The sequence below is a fragment of the Anser cygnoides genome, chromosome 8 (assembly GCF_040182565.1).
Source record: "Anser cygnoides isolate HZ-2024a breed goose chromosome 8, Taihu_goose_T2T_genome, whole genome shotgun sequence".
NCBI classification, from domain to species: domain Eukaryota; kingdom Metazoa; phylum Chordata; class Aves; order Anseriformes; family Anatidae; genus Anser; species Anser cygnoides.
In genome coordinates, this window is record NC_089880.1 from 29599604 (window position 1) to 29619280 (window position 19677).

At 37.2% G+C, this 19677-nt stretch overlaps 1 protein-coding gene and 1 long non-coding RNA gene across 4 annotated transcripts in view; one reads left to right on the forward strand and one right to left on the reverse strand.

Moving 5' to 3' along the window:
* MYSM1 (Myb like, SWIRM and MPN domains 1) lies at positions 1–19438 on the reverse strand. Of its 3 annotated transcripts, XR_010833324.1 has the most exons (21): positions 19139–19337; positions 18013–18088; positions 17759–17829; positions 16653–16730; positions 16497–16523; positions 15854–15932; positions 15068–15166; positions 13705–14468; positions 12633–12763; positions 11694–11797; positions 10642–10719; positions 9473–9561; positions 9138–9192; positions 9002–9052; positions 8241–8315; positions 7680–7868; positions 7239–7371; positions 5879–5984; positions 5696–5753; positions 1427–5153; positions 1–582 (listed from the first exon to the last, which is right to left on the reverse strand). XR_010833324.1 is itself a non-coding variant. In XM_048061970.2 (20 exons), the coding sequence occupies exons 1-20, from the start codon at positions 19207–19209 to the stop codon at positions 4989–4991; spliced, it is 2496 nt and encodes an 831-aa protein (XP_047917927.2). In that variant the 5' UTR covers positions 19210–19438; the 3' UTR covers positions 1–4988. The 3 variants fall into 3 exon arrangements, 2 of the variants coding, with proteins under 2 accessions (XP_047917927.2, XP_047917926.2); XM_048061970.2 differs by having other exon boundaries at positions 1–5153; positions 5696–5750; positions 19139–19438; XM_048061969.2 differs by having other exon boundaries at positions 1–5153.
* LOC125182582 (uncharacterized) overlaps positions 19212–19677 on the forward strand; it is a 21678-nt gene continuing 21212 nt past the window's right edge. Inside the window, exon 1 of the long non-coding RNA XR_010833330.1 lies at positions 19212–19348. This is a non-coding gene — a long non-coding RNA (uncharacterized lncRNA). The remainder of the gene's footprint in view (positions 19349–19677) is intronic.

Sequence of the window (19677 nt, forward strand, 5' to 3'; positions counted from 1 at the left end):
TTGATCTAAAGTTTTTTTTACTGGAAGACAGATCCTAAACTGCTATAAGCTGTTATAGCTCACAACCAGCTTTGAGGGAGCTGTGGCAATTCCGTGCAGCAGAGCTGAGCTGCCCTTGTGCTTAGAAAGCACCAAATGAATGAAGATTTTTAGGTAACACTACTTGGCTTGCACGACGTTTACAGACATTCAGCCTTGGTCTCTGCTTCCTACAGTTATTTGACAGTTTCCCCTTTTTCACAGACAAGTACAGCAAAGTAGAGAAAAATTAAGCGATTTGTCAGAAGTAATGTATGGAAGAAAAACCACAGGCAACTAAAACAGATGGTCTGTTTTCCCTGCTGGTGAAGATTCTCACTGCTGTTACCTTAATTAAGAACTGCATTCATTACTGCTTCCCTCAAAGGTGGCCAGAAGTACAACAGCAGTTTTAGAACATAACCATTGCCAAGCAAATAACGTAGAACAGTGGCAAAAGAAGGGGAAAGAAGGAATAATTTTAAGTGTCCCTGACAGAGTGGTATAAATTGCCCCCAAAATTCACTTTTCCATTGATTTTTTTGTACTGACGGATTTTTCTCTCTGTAAATAAGAAGAGACTTATTTTAAAGGCAGGAAAATAAAAAAAGTGATGACATATTTATATACATATATATATAAAATAACGTCTCTGATACTAAAAACAAAGCATTTCCTTTAATCCATGCTAAACTACAATGACACAAGAGTTAATTATTTAGAACAGCAGGCTGTAAAAGGAATCCTGTAGGAAACACGGAGTGTGTTATTTCTTTAGTGATCTCTGCTTCCATGGAAACAATTTCTCTGCACAATTTTAAATCTCATAAAAATAGGGCACTAGGTCTATGTAAAACAGCAAGACATTTCCAATTAAACAACCAGAATGCTTTTATCTAGGCCATTAAATACTTTGTTCAGTATCAAATATGATTACGGTGTTCACTGGGATGTGAACAACCAGCTACTTGCCATGCGCAGGCTCTCTGGGGCCACGCAAAGTCACCCTGCACGTACCCATACTTCTCTTGTGGGCGTCACAGTGACAGCACAGCAAGTTTCCTTCCCCCAGCACTCGCTGGGGACACACCAGATGCGGCACGTTGCGTGGTGTGCTGTACGCCTCCCTGCAGCTTCTCTCCCACCTCCATGGTGTGTCTCCCCACATACAACCTGATAGCCCAGAAACTCCTAGCAGAGAGCTGGAACCAACTTACTTGAATCAAACTTGGGTAATGAATATAGCGGTTTGAAACATAATTTCATGACCACCCTTAGAATTAACCTGTGGCAACTGAGGCAACTCCAGTGATCTTTCAAACCGCTATATTCATTACCCAAATTTGAAGACATGACTGCAACCCCCAAACCATATCATATTACTTCACAACTCTGGCTGAAGGATCACCTTATCTGAAAACAGCTTGGAAGATACCGATTACCATCTCAGCATCCTTGCCTCAAACCATCACGGGATAATTTTCTGAAGGAGAACAAAGCAGAGGGTTTGTAAGAACAAATTAAAGCAATAAGATACACAGCTACTGCCCAAAGTAAAAATTAATCATGAGCTAGAAGTTCGTATGCATGAGTAAGAATAGTTTTAGCTCTCACTTGAAGACCACAATCACGTTTACTATATTCTCTACTTTTACTGCTTTCTATCAGCTGTGACCAAGCTCCCTCTAGTGGTATTAAACCTAAACGATCACTTTTTTTGTTGGCACTGACTTGGAACGAAGAAATACCAGATCTTATGTTCAAGAGGCAAGAAGCTATCACAAATTTGGAACACATCTTTTGAGGTACTGAACATACAGTCTTTATTAGTAGACCTTTGTATACCACCAGTGAGGAATATCAAAGTAGTGAGCAAAAGGGGAAAAATATTATTGGCAATGTTCTCTGCCTTCAACTAATCACTTCTTGGAAAGTTACTTGAACAAAAAATAACGGGCAAGCCTCTTGTCCTCCCCATGAACACGAGGCATAAACATCTGTGAAAAAGCACTGCCAGTAAGGGGAATAGCGAAACTTGACTTGGCCAAAAAATGCCCAGAAATAACGTTTGCCAAAAGCTACATCTTAGAAATAAATATATATCCTAAGATATACAGACACACCCCCACACACTATATATATATATACACACACATACACACACCTGTTGATTCTTCCAGTTTAAATTTCACCATTCCAGTTGCTATTCAACCATTTCCCCTCTCCTGAGGAACCGCTTGGCTAGGAATAACAAGTGGTCTTACATAAAAGAAAAAAACACAACAGCCCACAATATTTATACTAAAAAAAAGCTATCATAAAAAGAATAGCTGGTTAAAAAAAAAGTTTTCCAAGAAAAAGATTTAATGCCTTACATGTACCTTGTAGCAGAACTGACAGTATTAGTATTATAGATTTTTATCTTCTCAGAAGCATGCAACTTCCAAACTCATATTATCAGTCACAAAGTCAAAAATCAAAAGCAGACTAGTTGTTTTCTTACCAGGTCTCCTGCCCACAAAATTAGTACTTAGCACGATAGATATGGTATTTTCAATTCACATACAGTACTGTGTGGTAATACAGGATTACAGTGATACAAGCAGTTTATTTTCTCCCCCTCCACCCCACTTCCACCTTGAAATGTTGTCAATGGATAACCTTAGGTACAAGAATCACTCTTGGGAAATTTGGGGTCTTTCTGCAGTATTGAGCATTTGACACGCACACAATGTCCTCTTCTCAAGAGACACTAACTGGTTCAGAAATATGTTTTACTTGATTTTTCTGACTTTTCATGACTTAACTCCAATTAATACAACTGCATTACTTTAACTCACTTTAATTAGTAAACAGAAAAGCAGCTGGCACATCGGATGTCAGTGTTACCAAACAGTGGTAACGTCCTGAAATGGTTGGAAGTATACCATATACGGACAAAGAACATTATCTACTTCATACTGCTGTTACACGAGGTTTAAATTTCTCTTTCTACAAATTGGAACTAATTACAGCTTTTAGTACATATATACTGTGTGATTTTTCTACAGTACCCTATGCAAAACTGCAACAGAATACCTTAATACTGTAGAACGCTCCAAAACTAAGTGGGAATGGAATGCTTTGTCGACAAGAATGCAGTCTAAATGAGAAATACAGAAAGCCATGCAGTATTTTTCATTAGGGAGTCTCAAAGATAATGCTTTAGAATATACACAGACAGAGCCAACATGCCTTAAATAGATGGATGCACCAAGCTTGTAAATTATACATAGAAGTGGGACCTAAAACTGTGCACAAGCAGATATGACAGAGAAGAGAAAGTAGAACATTCACCAATGTTTTTAAGACCACAGCTCTTGAATCTGCATTGAGAGAACCATCAAGTGCTCATATTTTAATATGATCATGTTCTGCAATTCCATTTAGAAACAGGAGACTAACGTGAGGCATGATTAAAAAAATAATTTCAACTTCTGCAAAGGAGTTCCCTCGTTAGGATGCAACTCTACAATTTTAAAGCTCTTCAAACTCTATTTATAAAAATGAAAAGATGAAGTTAAAGATTTAAACATATAAAATCTTAAAATTCTACTTATATATATCGAAGTAGATACATATACATATACCTATATTTTTCAAATAAGAATCAAGCCTATTTTCATCCCCTCTAGGACAAACTCAAGTTTATACCCTCTAGGTATAAACTCAAGTTCTTGCTTGCTTTACGTTTTCAAATATATTTCAGACATACCCGAGAAACTTTGTCCAAGATAAATCTCTGTAAATAGTAGTAACTGTATACAAGTCACATTTCCTCTTAGAGATTTAGAGAACAAAATGTAAAGCACATTTTTCTGTGAAGATTCAGTGATATAGCTCATGGAACCTGCTCACAGAGCTCATGCAAATTACAATCAAGAAAAATTCTCAAATGAAGATCTATCTGTTTATGACTAATTTATCTGAATTTACACTTATATGAGATCATAATTGAAGAACTGATAAAACCAGTACGTTTTCTTGTTGACCTGCACATTGCAGAGAACTAAATTAAAAAGTTGTAGGGATTTGTTTTGTTGTTCTTGGTTTATTTTTTTTTCCCTCCTTCAAAAAGACAAATACTTTTCTGCTTGTTGCACTAAGCTTGCCATCAATGAAGAGCTCGTTTCCACAGGAAACAGTGGCAATTAGAAGTGGACAAATCACAATGATCTAACAGAACAAGGTATCTTCCCGTAGAATGGAAGATCAGAGACTGTAACCTGTAATAAACAGGAGTTACCATTTCCACTGGAAATGAGCACAATTAGTAATGAGAAGTCAAAAACTTGCCAGCCCTTCCCCAGCAAATATGGATGCAAGGTGGCAAAGAATATGCCAAAAAGCTACTTGACAACAGGGATCATTGGGGAGATGACAACAGATGATACAGTAAAGCAAAACTGAAGAAAATTTCAGATACCAGAAAAATTCAAAATGAGTGAGCTAACAATTTTTCATTTCAGTGAAGTGGTCGACTTCTCTTCTGTGAATTCATTCAAACTTAGAAATTCTAAAGTATTAAGGAGCAAATTCACTGAGCATCAGATGTGTACCTGAAGATTAAAATAAAATTAAAAAAAAAGACAATTCCAAAACTGAAAGACCTGAGAAAAGACAGGATACACTCCATGAAGACTGAATCACAGTACTCAACAACTCCTCCTTCTCAAATGGCAGACTGTGGTAATTAACTAACCCTGTGATACTTGGTTTTTGCAAACTGCTAAATGTTCTTCATGTAGTCAGATCACACTCATTAGTTTTTCAAGGTATCTTTGAGCCATAACAATAAAAAGATGCGGGATTCTTTGACTGTTACTATTAAAAGGGTAATAATTTTGAAAGTTGACGTAATTGGGGCCAGGAGGAAAAGAAAATGGAAAGCAAGAAAAAAAGAAAAGTCCAGTTCTGTTTTGTTTAAGCCGTCACATTGGTGATTCATTTGAACATTCATTCTTATTTTCTTCAGCATTACTCTTTTCTTCACTCTTGTATGTGGAGAGGAATAAGTTTTCTATTTGAGTCAAAAACTCTTCAGCAATGAAGCAGTTTGTTACCTTGTCTAAAGTCTTCCTCATGCACTCCAAAAGCTAGTCAAGAGAAAAGGAAATTTTAAAATTGTTATTATTCCTGATTTTTCGTTTCCTTCTAGCTGATGAATATTTCATAGGTATTGTTTTTTCCTCTTCTCACTACAGAAAGCATTTAACTGAACAACATAAGTTTTAAAAGGAACAGCCACAAAGGAACAAATTCCAGATTCTTCTAGCCTGGGCCTTTTGGCTCCTCTTCCCCCCCCCCCCCCCCTTATACAATTGGAAAAGAGCCATACCCAATCATTGTAGCAATGAGTTATAACCAATTGTACAAAGAGGGGCAATACTTAAAGATCTTACTTTGTGATCAGTACTCAATAAACAGCTATGACAAAAAAGGATTAAAAACAGTCTCTTTTGTGCAAGGCGTGTATTATTTTGTAAATTAAGTTCTTTAAAACCAATTTATAGCTATTAGTCTACATCTCTAATTTTTAAAATTGTGACACCTCGTGACACCAAACGGATTTGTATTTTAAACAGTATTTAAAATTACAAAACGTTACAACTGAAAATTCAAAGAAGCAAAAACTTACTTTCTGCAAACAAGTCAGGTCAGAATCTCTATGAAAAATTTTATCCATGGGGACACTGCTGTTGAAAGAGGAAAAGGAAGTAGTAGAAGGGTAGAAAGCAGACTTATGTCTTCATTGAAACACCACTAATAAATATGCAGAAATTCTAAACTGACTATCTTTGTAATTTAAACAGATGTATACCTGTGACAGAATTTGTATTTTTCAATTATCCATCTTGTTTTTTCAAATATTAATTCCCACTGAGGTTCCTCCGACATCTGCTGTACTTCAAATTTGTAGGGCAGGCCTGTAATCAATTGAACATGAACATTCACTATTTATGTTCCTATAGATAATATGTGTTATTTATAAGCCCCATTACTTGCCAACATCAAGGAGGCTGAAGTAGAAGTATGACATTTTTCATTGCAAATTTAATTTTGGTGGGAGTAGGCAACAAGTCTGCTCTCCCCCGTATCCTCTGCAATTCCTCGTGCCATAAAAAAGCACACAGAAATCCACAGTGTAACAGAAAAAACAGCAAAATCAATCAAGTTTTTTTTTTTTTTCATAATTCAGTACCACTTTTATTTTTTTTAGTTTAAGAATTATTGCACAGATGTGGTCACCACTTCACTTCCCCTACAGCTATGAAGCAAGTCTCCATTGCCTGTTCTGCTTACTTCCACAGGAAAAAAAGATGCGGAATTTCAGGTCACATGGTCTCTTCTACTGCCTTGCCAAAAATATTGGAATCTTTCGTGCTTGGATACAAAAATCATGACTTAAAACAGGGGAAGGGAGGACAGAGAAGAAGCAGAGACTACAGCAATAAACTGTTATCCTGGGAATTATCCACAGATTAATGTCAGGGAACGAGTATCTGATCAACACTTGAAATTCCATACATCTTATATGATGTGTTCTTAACTATTCAAGAAAGACATTCTGTTTTCATGAAATGCCCATGATATTTTTAAGCAACAACTTATACCTTATATCTTAGGTTGGGATTCATGCTAGCACACCATTTCTAGGATCCGCTTGACAATTTGTCTTTCATATCTGCTTTTTTGTGGACAGCTGGCAAGTTTGACTTTTTAACTTTCTGTATATTAAATTAGCGGAGTAAAAATTCTTTGTCACTATAGCAGCCGAGTCTTTGCTATAATACTTCTGTGTCCTCTATCAAAGGATTAGAAACTATGCTGCTTTACAAGACTTAGCAATACATGTGAAACAGTTTCTCAGCTACTCATAGGATGCTGTATGTAATAGTGACCCTTGCCCCAGCCTCTATTTCCTTACCAGATTGTGGGTAATACTATGATAGTATACAGGAAAAACAATCCATTTATAGCTGTAAATTTTTGTCCCAACATCAAGGGATTGCAGGATTACTCTTTAGGTGAAAGTTCTGGTTTTGTACAGCAGAAATCCTCCCTTAGCACCACATATATACCCGTTTCTCAAGCTCCAGTTCAAGAATACACAACATTTTCCCCTTAGTATCCAAACGATAAAGAAAAATTAAAACAGTGGGTAAACTATCAGTACTTACGGTAGGAGCCATCAGAACTGATCTCATCGCTAATTACTAGACAAGTCATTTGAGAGTATGGAAGAGGATTATTTCGGTTATAAGGACTTATAATCATTCCAATGAACATGGCACCACCCCTGGAGAAATAACTCTAGAACAAACAAACAAATGACACAGATAAGAAAGTCTTTTTCACAACACCATTCTGAAATTTTAAAAAAATAGAATAGACAAGTCAGAAAACACTGGAAAATCTGGCAAACATTCACACTTGTTCAACTTCATTTAAACCACCTGTATGTTAGCATGCCCTGCAGAGCTACAAACCAATTTATGAACACAGTTTTAATATGCATGAGTGCAGCAACGTGCATTAAAGTTGTAAATACCAGAGGGGCTTTAGAGTTGTTAGCTTTTTTCGGTTATTTATTTATTATTAATGTACAGACCAGTAAGTACCTGATATTTAGCTTGAGTGTCAATATCTCGTATAGAAGGGTTGGGGTCAAACGCCGGGTGGGAATGGTACCACCCTATAACACTGTATCCTCTGGCAGCAAGTGTTTCTGAGGCCTGTGTTTGCGATACCGGATCCATCTCGCACTGCAGTCCTGTGCTGAGACTATTGCACGGCTCCGCTGCACAAACCTGTTAAAAAAGTCTCCAGATGGATAAATGCAAGAAATCTTAATCAGTTAAATAAAATTCATTTAAAGAATTTTAAGAGTCAGTACCAGATCTTCCTCATGAAAGAGCTGACGAGCCAACGTTTGAACAGAAACATAAATAACATTTGAAGATTATAGCGATGAAGGACAATTTTAATATACTTAAAGTAGTTGCCCTTAGGCTTTGAGCAACCTCGTCTAGTGGAAGGTGTCCCTGCCCATGGCAGGGGGGTTGGAATTAGATAATCTCCAAACCAAACCTTTCTATGATTCTATGTTTCTATGAAATTAATAAATATATTAACAAAAGTTTTAACGTCATAGAGAAAACGGAGAAAAGATAAACACTTACCTCTACAATTTTATCAGCTTCAGAGTATCTTCCACCTAGCAACCCTATTACTTCTGCCATAGACACATGAGAGTGCTAAAATGATATTAAACAATTATTAAAGTTGTATAATTTCTCCTAGCTTTGATTTGCACATGATAGAATGCACTGGCTTTCACAGTTGCAATTCAGTAATTTCTCAATGACATTTAGAAGGAAAACCTAGGACAGATAAAGACTCTAAAATAGCCAGCGCTTCAATTTGAAATAAACAGGAAAGATTACATCTGTTTGTTATATACTCGCATGGATACTGCGTATCTTTATTACGCTTCCACATATAAAGTGAGCTAGCTTCAAACACCAAAGCCTGAACAATGCTGTGATGTGCTCAACAACTGCAAAAAAAACTTTGGTGCAATGTGTTGATATTAAAAGACAAGTCGTTCTATAAACACCCAGAGTAGCAGAAAACAAACCCAAAAGTTTTCAAAATGTCAAACTGTTTTAGAGAATAGTTTTTAGTAAATTACGATTAAAGTACTAACACTCTTATCAGTGCACAACCATTTACCTTCTAGAAAAACTGAGCACAATACAGAAAATTTATTAATTTTTTGGGGCTTTAATACTGGACTGTCACCTCTAGGTCTGAACGGAAAGAAGTTAAGAAGATTTAGCAGCACAGTATTTAGGTTATGTTGCCCATTAAAAATAAGACAAAACTAAAAACCACACACATATGCATCATAGCTTTCTGAAAGATAAAACTTCATCCTCACCAAATCCATTATTAAAAGTGCTTCTGAAGACACTTTCACCTGAAAAGGTTCCTGAAATGATAAACACAATAATGAGTATAAGAAAAGTAATACAACTAAACAAAGCATTCTCAACTATTCACTCATAGATACGTACCTGTTTTTCTTCAGTGAATAAACAGCATGGTATCAGCTGAAAGGGATCAAAGGAACTATAAAATGAAAGAAAATTTCTCTAAAGATGTAGGACAGTCAGGAAACTTTCCAAGTTTCCCACTGTCTCCTTGGTGTAGGAAGAATGTCTTCTTCACTGGATTTGTTCATCCCATATTAGGATGGCTTCCACCAAGTATAGAAACCTCACCACCCACACTTGTGAATTTCTGTATTAAACATTTGACATGCACACATGTTATTTGTTCCAGCCTGACACCACACAAGCCAGTTGTTTTATTTCTGGATCTACTTTTGAACACGATGTACTTTAAATACCTTTTTATTTGTCTTGAACCTTTAGAAGATTTTGCAGGTTTAAGTTTTTCTTCTTCTCTTCTTCTTGCTAATTCTTCAGCAGATAGATGCTAAAAAGAAATAAATTAATCTGTCAATGTCTTATGTGCTCTTTCAGTAGTGATTCTAAGACAAGGCCGAAATGAATTATTGCTATCAGTGTCCTCTTGATATGCCACCGATTGTTGTGTTACAGGACTACTCAAGATAGAAGGCAACAGCCACAGCAGAATCAAACAGCCTGAAAGTAACGATAGAGACCTAGTCTGCAAGACTGAAGGGAGAATTCTTACATTTCTGAAGGCAACCAAATTCAATAAAAAAAAAAATCGCAGCCCAATCCCAAACTATACATAAATGCAAATTAAGGAGAAAAGTTTATTATAACACCTTTTCAGGGATTAAAGTTTTCAAATTTTTCTTTCAACCCAGAGCTGTATTTTGCAGAAAGCGAAACTATGAAGAAAGGTAAACTATGAAACTGTAGTATGTGGTGGTTTTTCGTGTTTTTATTTTTTTAAATAACAGTAGAAAGTCATCTCATTTAGCTTTCAAATATCCAGAATAAAAAAAAAAAAAAAACAAAAAAAACCAGGCAATTCTTTTTGTTTTTTAAGGAAAAGGTGAACCAATATTTTCCTGCCAGATTCGTGGTAATTTCAAATCAAATAAAACTGAACTTTGTAATGAAATAAAACTGATTTATTTTAGGTTATAAGCAAAAGGAATCAGCACAGAAATTCATTTCAGGTTTTTCTGATCCTTGATGACTCAATATTTTAACCTTAGCATTGCCTTACACTATCTCCCACCATGCAAAGGTTCTATTTAACATGAAGCAAAACCAATTTTTCTATAACTGAAAATAAAGGGTCATGAAGTCTCCTACAAAACAAGGCAAAGAGCTTTACAGGCATAAAATTACGTAGGTCCATACACACTCACAACATGAACACCTTTGTAAACACCAAAGTACAGTTGTATTTATCAGCAGATGTAACAACTGCTACATTATTTTTAGTTTTGCTGTTGCAGAACCAATAATTTAAATACCTATAAGAGGAAAATGGTTGTGTAATATTTGATGCAACACCACCTGCTAGCCATTACCAAGAATTACTTCTGTAAATAGAGTTTAAAACATGTGTTACCTCAAATGTCTGTCCTTCCAAATCCTTAGCATCACACCAGTTTCCCCAAGGGTCTCGCACTCGCCGTCTTCTTGTACGCTGCAGCAAGCAAATCAACGTGAGTGAAAGATCAAACTTCTGAAAAAACTGCATTTGCTTCATTTAATCAATCATAAGAACATAATCCAAAAGGTTACTGCTGCATGAGTTTTACTAACACTATGACATATTTCCAGAAATGAAAAAACACCCTGGAGTTCTGCAGAATTAAGTAGCTTGCAATCTGCCATGAAATATCACCAGCGAAGTTTTCAGTTTTTAAAGGCTGTAAAGAAAAACACCTGGATGACGCTCCACGGAACATCAACATCCTTGGCAGCAACAGCACATTATTATCCAACTGCAAATTACAGCACAGACAACACAAAGCTATAAACCAGTACGTTTACGTCTAGTGTATGCTACTGTTCTTCATATTAATTTTTTTTTTAAGTGAGATTGATCTAGTTTTCTTCTCATCAACTGATTTACTCTGCTATGAAGTACTTAAAAATGCTACATTAAATGCAAATATGAAAATTAAATCTGGAAAACATTTGTAACTCATGTAATTATGAATGAGTTATTACTGTGCTTAACTGAGAGCCTTATGCACACAGGAAGTTATATCATATACACAATATACTTAATGATTAAAACACAAGCAACTTAATCACACGCTACCAATACACTCCACTGTTTTCTGGCTAATTTAGGCTAATAAATCATGGAGAGAAGTAGCTGGGGCTACGTGGAAAAGACTGAAACATAATCTTTGATTTCTGTTCAGGTACTTATCTTTATGCAAGAGAAGAGAAATTAGGACAGATACCTGTCAGAAAGCAAAACTTCAGACTAACTTAGGACTTACTTAAGACTAACACTTGAATTGCACGGCATCCTAATGAAACAGCAAACCAAACAAAAGAAGTTTCCTGAGATGCCCTGACTTGAAAATAAAAACTGAAAAAACTTACATGTTAAGTGTTTTTTTTTCCCCCCCACCTTCTTCTCCCCTGCCCCCAAAAACGTACCATGGACTGCAAACGCTGAGCGAGCTGGTATGCTTCCACTGTGTCTTTGCCTTCTTTGGAGCGTGTTTTATCAGCTGGTTGGGGCCTGTTATAGACAGCCTGTTCTACAGAACAGATAAACAGATACATGCTGTACTTCAGTAAAGTATGAAGTGATAAGCAAATGCCATAAAGAAGAACCCAACACACTGAAATGACATCTCCTGATGGTCATATTACTGAATGATTGTAGTCTTCTCTCGCTACCACAGAATTTTTAAGACAGAAAACCTCCTTCCTTCTTGTTAATTAATTTCTAGTAACTTCTACTTCACACAAAATTTATTGTAGGTCATTGCTCTCTTCTTAGGTGTCCTTCAGCTCAGGACCAAAATCAACCCAATATAGAGCCTCTCAGAGTACTAACGACAGTAACTTTTAGGTGTATACATACTAGTATTCTAGTATTTGATTCTTGTTAGAAGTAGTTGAGGGCAAAGACATTGTTTTATTTAGGAAATACTTACAATTCAATATGGGAAAGCAGGAAAAGGAAACAGTAGCTCTAATGCTATCTTCGTGGAAGGAAGGCAAAATTTCAGGTGCAGTATGTCTCAGGACTTCATGCTAAATGAAGTTCTAAGATTCTCTGCTACAGAACCTAAATAAACAACTATTTAAGACTTTTAAAGTACAGGGAGCAGAGAAGTTAGAAGACTATCCACGTGTACCCTTGGTTCTGCTTAAGTGTAGTCATCTGTGCTTACAATGAAGTGAACTGACTTTCTTTTGAAGACTTATCTACCAACCTTCACGTTCACCCTTCCCACTAAAACATTCATTTTAATAGGAAAGCTGACACCCAACAATAGATGCTCTCAGGATGCACCAATTAAAATTTAAGTTTTGAATCAATTCCAATAAAAAAATATATATATATATTATTTTTTTTTTTTTTACCACAGCCGAAGTTAATTGCTCCTATTAATTCCAAGTATGTGTGGATCCGTCCAATACAGTTAACATCACCGCAGTTCTTAAGGCCCGGACGCACTGAGGTCTTGTTCAGGTATTTGGGTTTACATCTCTCCCTAAAATAAAGCAGAACACATTATCAAATCACAAAAACCATTGAAGGGGGCAACTCGTGTGACTTCTCTGAGGTTAAGATGAGACACCGAAATGTTTTTTCCCCTGATGCACACACCATGCAGAGCAATTGCAGCAAAAATACAAGTTTCACAAAACAAATTTAAATTAGAATAAGCTGTTAATATACTAAGGCCACTCAACGAGAACCCAGTTAGACTTGGTAATTCTTTCTACTAAAAAGCAAGCTAACCCAGCCAACAGGCACGTAAACCAAAACTGTAACAAGCTATGTTTAGCCTGCTACCACAGATCATTAAGGTTCCTTAAACTGATTCTTTGCAGATGGAACATAAAATATTCAAATGTACGAGCGCTACTCCAAATTGATTCTTAATTTGAAGTTTTTTCAATCAAGAATCTTTTCTATAGTGCAGACTTCCTTTTAGCTGCCCTTCTATGAAGGCAATGCTACACGCCATTATGGAACAAGTTTAATCACATATTTTGAAGAAACATTAAAGCCATATATGCTTTCTTATATATTGGATGACAAAAACTGAAAGGAAAATAAGCATTGCCAAAATGGTAGCCAGACTAACTACTATACCAGAACGAAATGCTTATTTCTGTAATGCTTCGAAATATTTACATTGCCTAGCTTCCAGAATGCCACAAAAAAAAAAAGGAAGAATTAAAAGAAGCATTAATAATCAGGGCTGTTCACTCGTAATCTTTAGAATGCTACCATATAAATAATTGTATTATTTTCAGAAGCAAGCTATTGGGATTAAGTACTGCTTTAGCTACAACCAAGGAGGACACAAGTAATATTGCAACCAGTTGCAATTAGATGATCTTTAAGGTACCTTCCAGACCAAACTATTGTATGATTCTATGATTTGAATCCCTTATTTCAGAAAGCAAAATTAACGCATCTTACCATTGATCCAAAATATAATTCCTAATTTTCAAGTAACGCTCTGGTGTTTTAGCCTGACGCCCTTCAAAAAATTCAGGAATAGCTTGTTTTTCTTCTTCCAGGATGATGCTTCTATCAATCTCCACTTCTTGATCAGGTGGTTTAAGGTCCTCTGCTTCCTCTTGATGATCTTCATCCACTTGGCAGGGAGAATGAAAAAGCAATCCATTATCAGCAAGGTCTTTCTGCTCCTCATTATGCTCTTTATCAGCAACTTGTCTAGACCCATAAGATGTTACTGTTCTACCTTGTTCAACTTTCTCAATAAAATTATTGCATTGCTGGTAATCCAAATTCACACATTTATCACCGTTCGTGTGCTGAGAACATGTTGCTGCAACACCTCGAAATAGCAACACATTCGCTGTGTCTTGTTTGGTATGCTGAGAATCTTCTTTAGGGAAAGAAATAGCAGAACCATGTCCAACAGATGGAAAAACGTGTTCCATTCCTTTCGTTTCTTCAACTGGGCTTCTTGAAATCACAGATAATTCAGGTTTTCCAGGATCTTGCTGGAACGTAGGAGGAAATAGTTCATCCATGTCATCGGTTATGTCTACTTCTTCATCATCGGACAGCTTTTCAATTTTCACTGCATTCAGATTAGGGTCTGCACGGCCTCTCAAGTTTCCAGATGACCATGCTTCTACCCTTATCCCATCTTCAGAAGGAAGACTGCTACCACGCTGATTTTGCTCTTCTCTTTCAGATTCATCATTTTTTGCCTTAGAAAAGTACAAAATACTTTTAGGAGGAAAAAAAAAAACAAAAAACAAAAAACAAAAAAAAAAACCAAAAAAAAAAAAAAACAAAACAAGAAAACAATCCCCTCTGCCTGTAAAATTGAAATTTTACTTTCCAACAAATTTTAATCCATTGCAATCAACTTTTACACAGCATTATAGGTATACTAGCCAAAGTCTACTAGCATTTACTTTAGTTCAAAAACAGACAATAGTAATTCCTTCTTAAAAGCCCCTAATGTTTCAAATGCAACTAAAGCTAAATCTACAATGAACGTGTAGTTCATTTTAGTTCATATAGTAAAGCTATAGTGTAGAAAACAAGTATTTTCAGACTAAAAATCATCATCATGAGAACTTAGTTATACTACACATTGTTTAGTTACAGCAGCAATAAAAATATTGAAGTCTTTCTGGGAATTTGAAGTCCTGTCTAATTTCATATTTAAATCTGCAAATAAGCATGTTCTACTTTTCTGAATATGAAAAGAAATAGACTAGGTACTCTGACAGCAGTATGCTGAAAAAGACAGATGAAAACCAAACTACACATACAACAACATACTCAAGATACTGCTTACCTTGTTCTTAAAGTACTGCCTAGCATAGCTCTTTACTTGTAGAACAGTACGACTTCCAATCAACTTGGCAATTTTTGTCCACCGGCGGCCAAACTTCACCTAGTACAGAGCACATTGAAGTTAGCCAGCCTCTAATGTTACAGACATTGCACTTTATGTCCAAGAAGGATTTAGAAACTCAATCATTCATTACAAACACACAAACAGTACAACTAAACCCAAGAATCCCACTAGACATATTCTACCAAGAAAAAAAGCACATCCAGCAGTAAGAATTATTGTTGTTCTTCACTCACTGCAGACATGCTATAAATTATGTTGCTTATTAACTTGAGGAATCCTGCTGAAGTAAATTTTTACTTGCTGAATCAAACACTACTACATTCAACACTGTACAAGCATAACATCTCTAAAGATCTTGACATACTAGCTAACAGATTTCACTTTATTAGCTAACTTGCTTTAACTACAGAATGTAGTATGCAATTAACTACAGCAATATGATTATACAATTCATAAAGCTGCATGTTTGAGATACTTTGTGATCTCAAATTGTAATCAGTCTCACACAAACAAAATCTGGTAAACAAACAGAACCATTTTTGGCAATTCATCAGTATAAATCTGATTTATCATTACACCCTTAGTAGGTGGCAATTATTTTCAACAAATTAGAAGTGTAAAAGCAGAAGCAGATAAATATAGCAAGCTTACTTATTATTATTTTGCTACTGAAGTTAAATTAATGACATCTAAACAAGATATTACATATAAACATAAACATACCAGTCCTTGTTCAAACAGTTCTTTTTCTTCCGATGTCCACTTCACTGAGTAGCTAGTTGATTTTGTAGGCGATCGCACCCTAGGACAAAAAGGAAACCGAAGTTAGTGGTTTCTTAAAAACATTCTCAAATCTCAGTAACTGAAGACAACTCCTGACAAGAGGACTAATACTCATCTCCTGTAAAGCTCAGGGTATTGTTTTAAGCATGAATGTGGCTGAACATTGAGAATTATGTCAATTTCTCTAACACAAAGGAAGATTCAAAACAACACAACATTTGTCAGTAACTAACAATGCAGAGTACATAGAAAAAGTAAACAGAGAAGTTCAGGCAAGAAAGCCACCTTGAATCAACACTTTTTTTAAAATATAAGGACCACTGTGCTACAAAACATATATATATATATGTATGTATGTATGTATGTATTTTACTACAAGCCTCTTACTACACACATTTCTGTGTGCTGCAAGATCCCTTACATAATTTTGTACAGACAACTTAATCTTGTGGAACTAACTATTTTTTGTGTACTGTATCTTAACAAATCAGAAGCCACACTGAAAAATGTAACTCAAAGTGTAAAAATTTATAAAATTAATAAAAAAATAAAATAAATAATACTCTTATTAAAGTGTACGTACATGACTTTTCCAGTTTTCTTATGTGGACTGCAAATACAAAACAGAATGAAATTAAAATTAGTAATTGTGATGCTATTGCATATCTCAGCAAGTAACCTTATTGTAGAAGGACTTTTAGTTCCTTATGTGAGTTTTTTTTTCTAGAACACGGCTTACCTTTTCATAGATCTTTTCTCTGCTTCCTTTTGATTGAGCCATATTTTCTCAGAAAGCGATTTATTAGATAAATAATATCTGAAATTGTTATTAAGAAAGTTTTCAAAGCATAAAGAATAGCTGTACATGTGAGAATTCTAAAAATCGTATAAATTACACTGGCTCACAATCATTCAGTTATAGAAATAACTGCACATACGGCTTTCAAAACTGAAATATGCACTATTTCACATACTCCTAGTAGTAACACAGAAGGAAGGGATATTTGATTTCTGAATCTACATGCTCACTTTACTTTGAGCAAACTAGGTACCCTGCTTCCACAACAGAATTTTTCTTTTTTGACATAGAAACCATACTGAGTACTTTTCTTTGTACTTATACCTTATCCGTTTTCAAATTAATCCTCAGTAATTCATTCTGTTGCTTTATTTTCTTGTTTCTTTTATTACTGAGTATTACTCAATCACAAAAAGAACATGAATATAAACTGGACCATGAATAGTACTGCCATCATCTCCCTTGATTGCTGAGGTCAACTTATGCCAGAAACACTACTAATGATAAGAATATTTCAGCCAAAACTTTAAAAAAAAAAAATAAAGCTGTGTTTTCCACTCATTTCATCTTGCATGTTGTCAAAGTATACACGTAACAAGACCAAAAAAAACCAAAACAGACAGTGAACCAGTGCAAGTGAAGAACTTGTGCTACCTATGTAAGGCCTACAAATTCTGTAATTTAAGTCATCCCTGCCTGTACCTCAGTGTCTTTCCAGCTGTCTCTTCCTCCCTCCCTCTCAAGTGACTACCCAAGAACATTACGTTTCCAACCAGTAAACTTATGTAACTGTGACTATTTTTAGGTATTGTCAATAGACCATGAAGAAGCCAAAGACTTAGCATCAGCACAAGCTAGGGGTAGCTGTATCATTTAATTAAGGGATCCTCTCTGACTCCTGTAATCTGCCTACAAGGTGAGAGCGTTTCAGTCACATTCACAAGAAAACGCAAATTTGTCCGCGTCCTTTGAAAACAAGAAGTTTTCTGTTCGCACACAGAAAAAAAAAAAAAACAAAACATAAAAGCACATCAGGAAAAGGATACTCTTCCTCCAGCAACATTTTCTCAATGACAGCCCTGTTTTCTTCACTAATGCTGCTGTCCAATGTCCACGGCTGCAAATAATACAAATATTTCTTAATCTTTGAATTCTGTCATGCTGTTATTTGAGTACCAAGATTCAATATATAATAACTTCTAAAAGAGCATGTACAAGAACATGTAGCATGTAAGAGAATAGAGAAAACAGAAGCTGTGATAACCTTGCTAGAAGTACCATTCATTTTAGAATTGCTTACAAGACTGTTATCAGTTCTCCAAGATGAATCAAGATAGTGGTCCTGCAGCAAGCTCGAAGCTGTATTTTCATGATCTCTGGAAAAAAAAAAAAAAAACCACTGTTCAAAAACAACGCAAATATATTCAAACAAAATGAATGCTGTCAGAGTTAAAATAAACGTACAGTTCAGTAACAGAACCATTAACAGAAGATGGCAGAATGAGATACTAAAGCTAAAAGCCACACATTGCAGACCATTGTGTAATGTTACTCTTTCATAATACTCCATGAGATCCAAAGGATAAGGGGCAGCGCTAGGTTAAAGGTTGCACCAGATGATCCTAGAGGTCTCTTTCAGCCCCAGTGATTCCATGATTACACATGGCATAACCCCCTCAGCATCTTTATTAGTGCTCTCAGCAGTAACATCTCACCTCTAAGGTGTACGAGATACCACTGAAACCCCAAGTAGTAAAAAATCTCATCCAGAAACACTGCAAGCAGGAGGGACCTTGCAAATTACACGTAAATGAACAATGCCAGGATTTTATGGGCAATTACAGAACTACGTTTTTTAATAGCGCCATTGATTTGTGCTATCTCCACTTAACATTTCTCCATCTTTCCACTCATAAGGTAAGAACATCCCCTTATAATGAAAATAAGGTTTTCTTCTAGAGGAGTGCTCATATGCACATAAGGTTTAATAGAACCATAGCGAATAGGGTGGTTAGTGCTCTTACAGACTTCATCCAGATTACAATTTTTCTGTAAATAAGTGTTTTTTACTTTGAGAAGACCACCACTGATGGACTGCCTTCTCCCTTAATGCGGCACAAAACCTCCCTACCAATTTATGTAATCGCTTGCTATCAAAGTCTCTACAGAGAAGTCTGAATGCCCTGCAGGACAGGAGCCCTACGCCCTTACCCCGCCACCAAAACGAAGCCCACCCCCGACCCCCCACAGCCCCGTGCCACCACCACGAACACCCCTCAGGGGGCCCCAAATCCCCTCCTGCACCCCACGACCCCCGAGCCCGGCCAAGAACGGGGGCGGACGAGCGGCCCCCCGGCTCTGCCTCCCGCCGCCACGGGCGGCCGCGGCCCCCCGGAGCCCTCCCCCCGGGGCACCGCCTCGCTCACCCCGGAGCCCCCTCGCCGGGCACGGCCGCCGGATCCCCCTCGACGTCCACCTCCGGCTCCTCCGCCGCCATCACGGCGGCCCCGGGCTCTCGCGAGGCGAAGAGGGACCGGGGGAGGGGGTGGGCAGCATGGCGGCGGCGCACGCGCGGCTCCCGGGGTGAAGCCGCGCCCTGAGGAGAAGCCGGGCGGAGGCGGGGAGATGGCGATGGGGTGAGTGGGGCTGGAAGCCCGTGGGGCCGAGGTGACGGCCGGGCGGGTCCCTGCGTGAGGGAAAGCGGGCTGCCCGGCCCTGAGTCCCGGCCCCGAAGGGATGCGCGCTGGCCGAGGGGCCTTGTTGTGGTGCAGAGGTGCCTTTCGCCTCCAGCCGCATGGTCACGTCTGTTAATAGAATCATAGAATCCTAGAATCATTAAGGTTGGAAAAGCCCTCCCAGATCATCTAGTCCAACCACCACCCTACCACCAATGTCACCCACTAAACCATGTCCCTAAGCACCACGTCCAACCTTCCCTTGAACGCCCCCAGGGACGGTGACGCCA

What these genes read in the sequence shown, in the direction of transcription:
- MYSM1 (XM_048061969.2), bottom strand. Translation starts at nt 19,209, where the DNA reads ATGGCGGCGGAGGAGCCGGAGGTGGACGTCGAGGGGGATCCGGCGGCC. An exon ending in TGGAAGGACAGACATTTGAG is followed by an intron (nt 9,562 to 10,641) that starts GTAACACATGTT and finishes ATTTCTTTTTAG; the next exon opens with CATCTATCTGCTGAAGAATT. An exon ending in ACACTCAAGCTAAATATCAG is followed by an intron (nt 7,372 to 7,679) that starts GTACTTACTGGT and finishes TGTTTGTTCTAG; the next exon opens with AGTTATTTCTCCAGGGGTGG.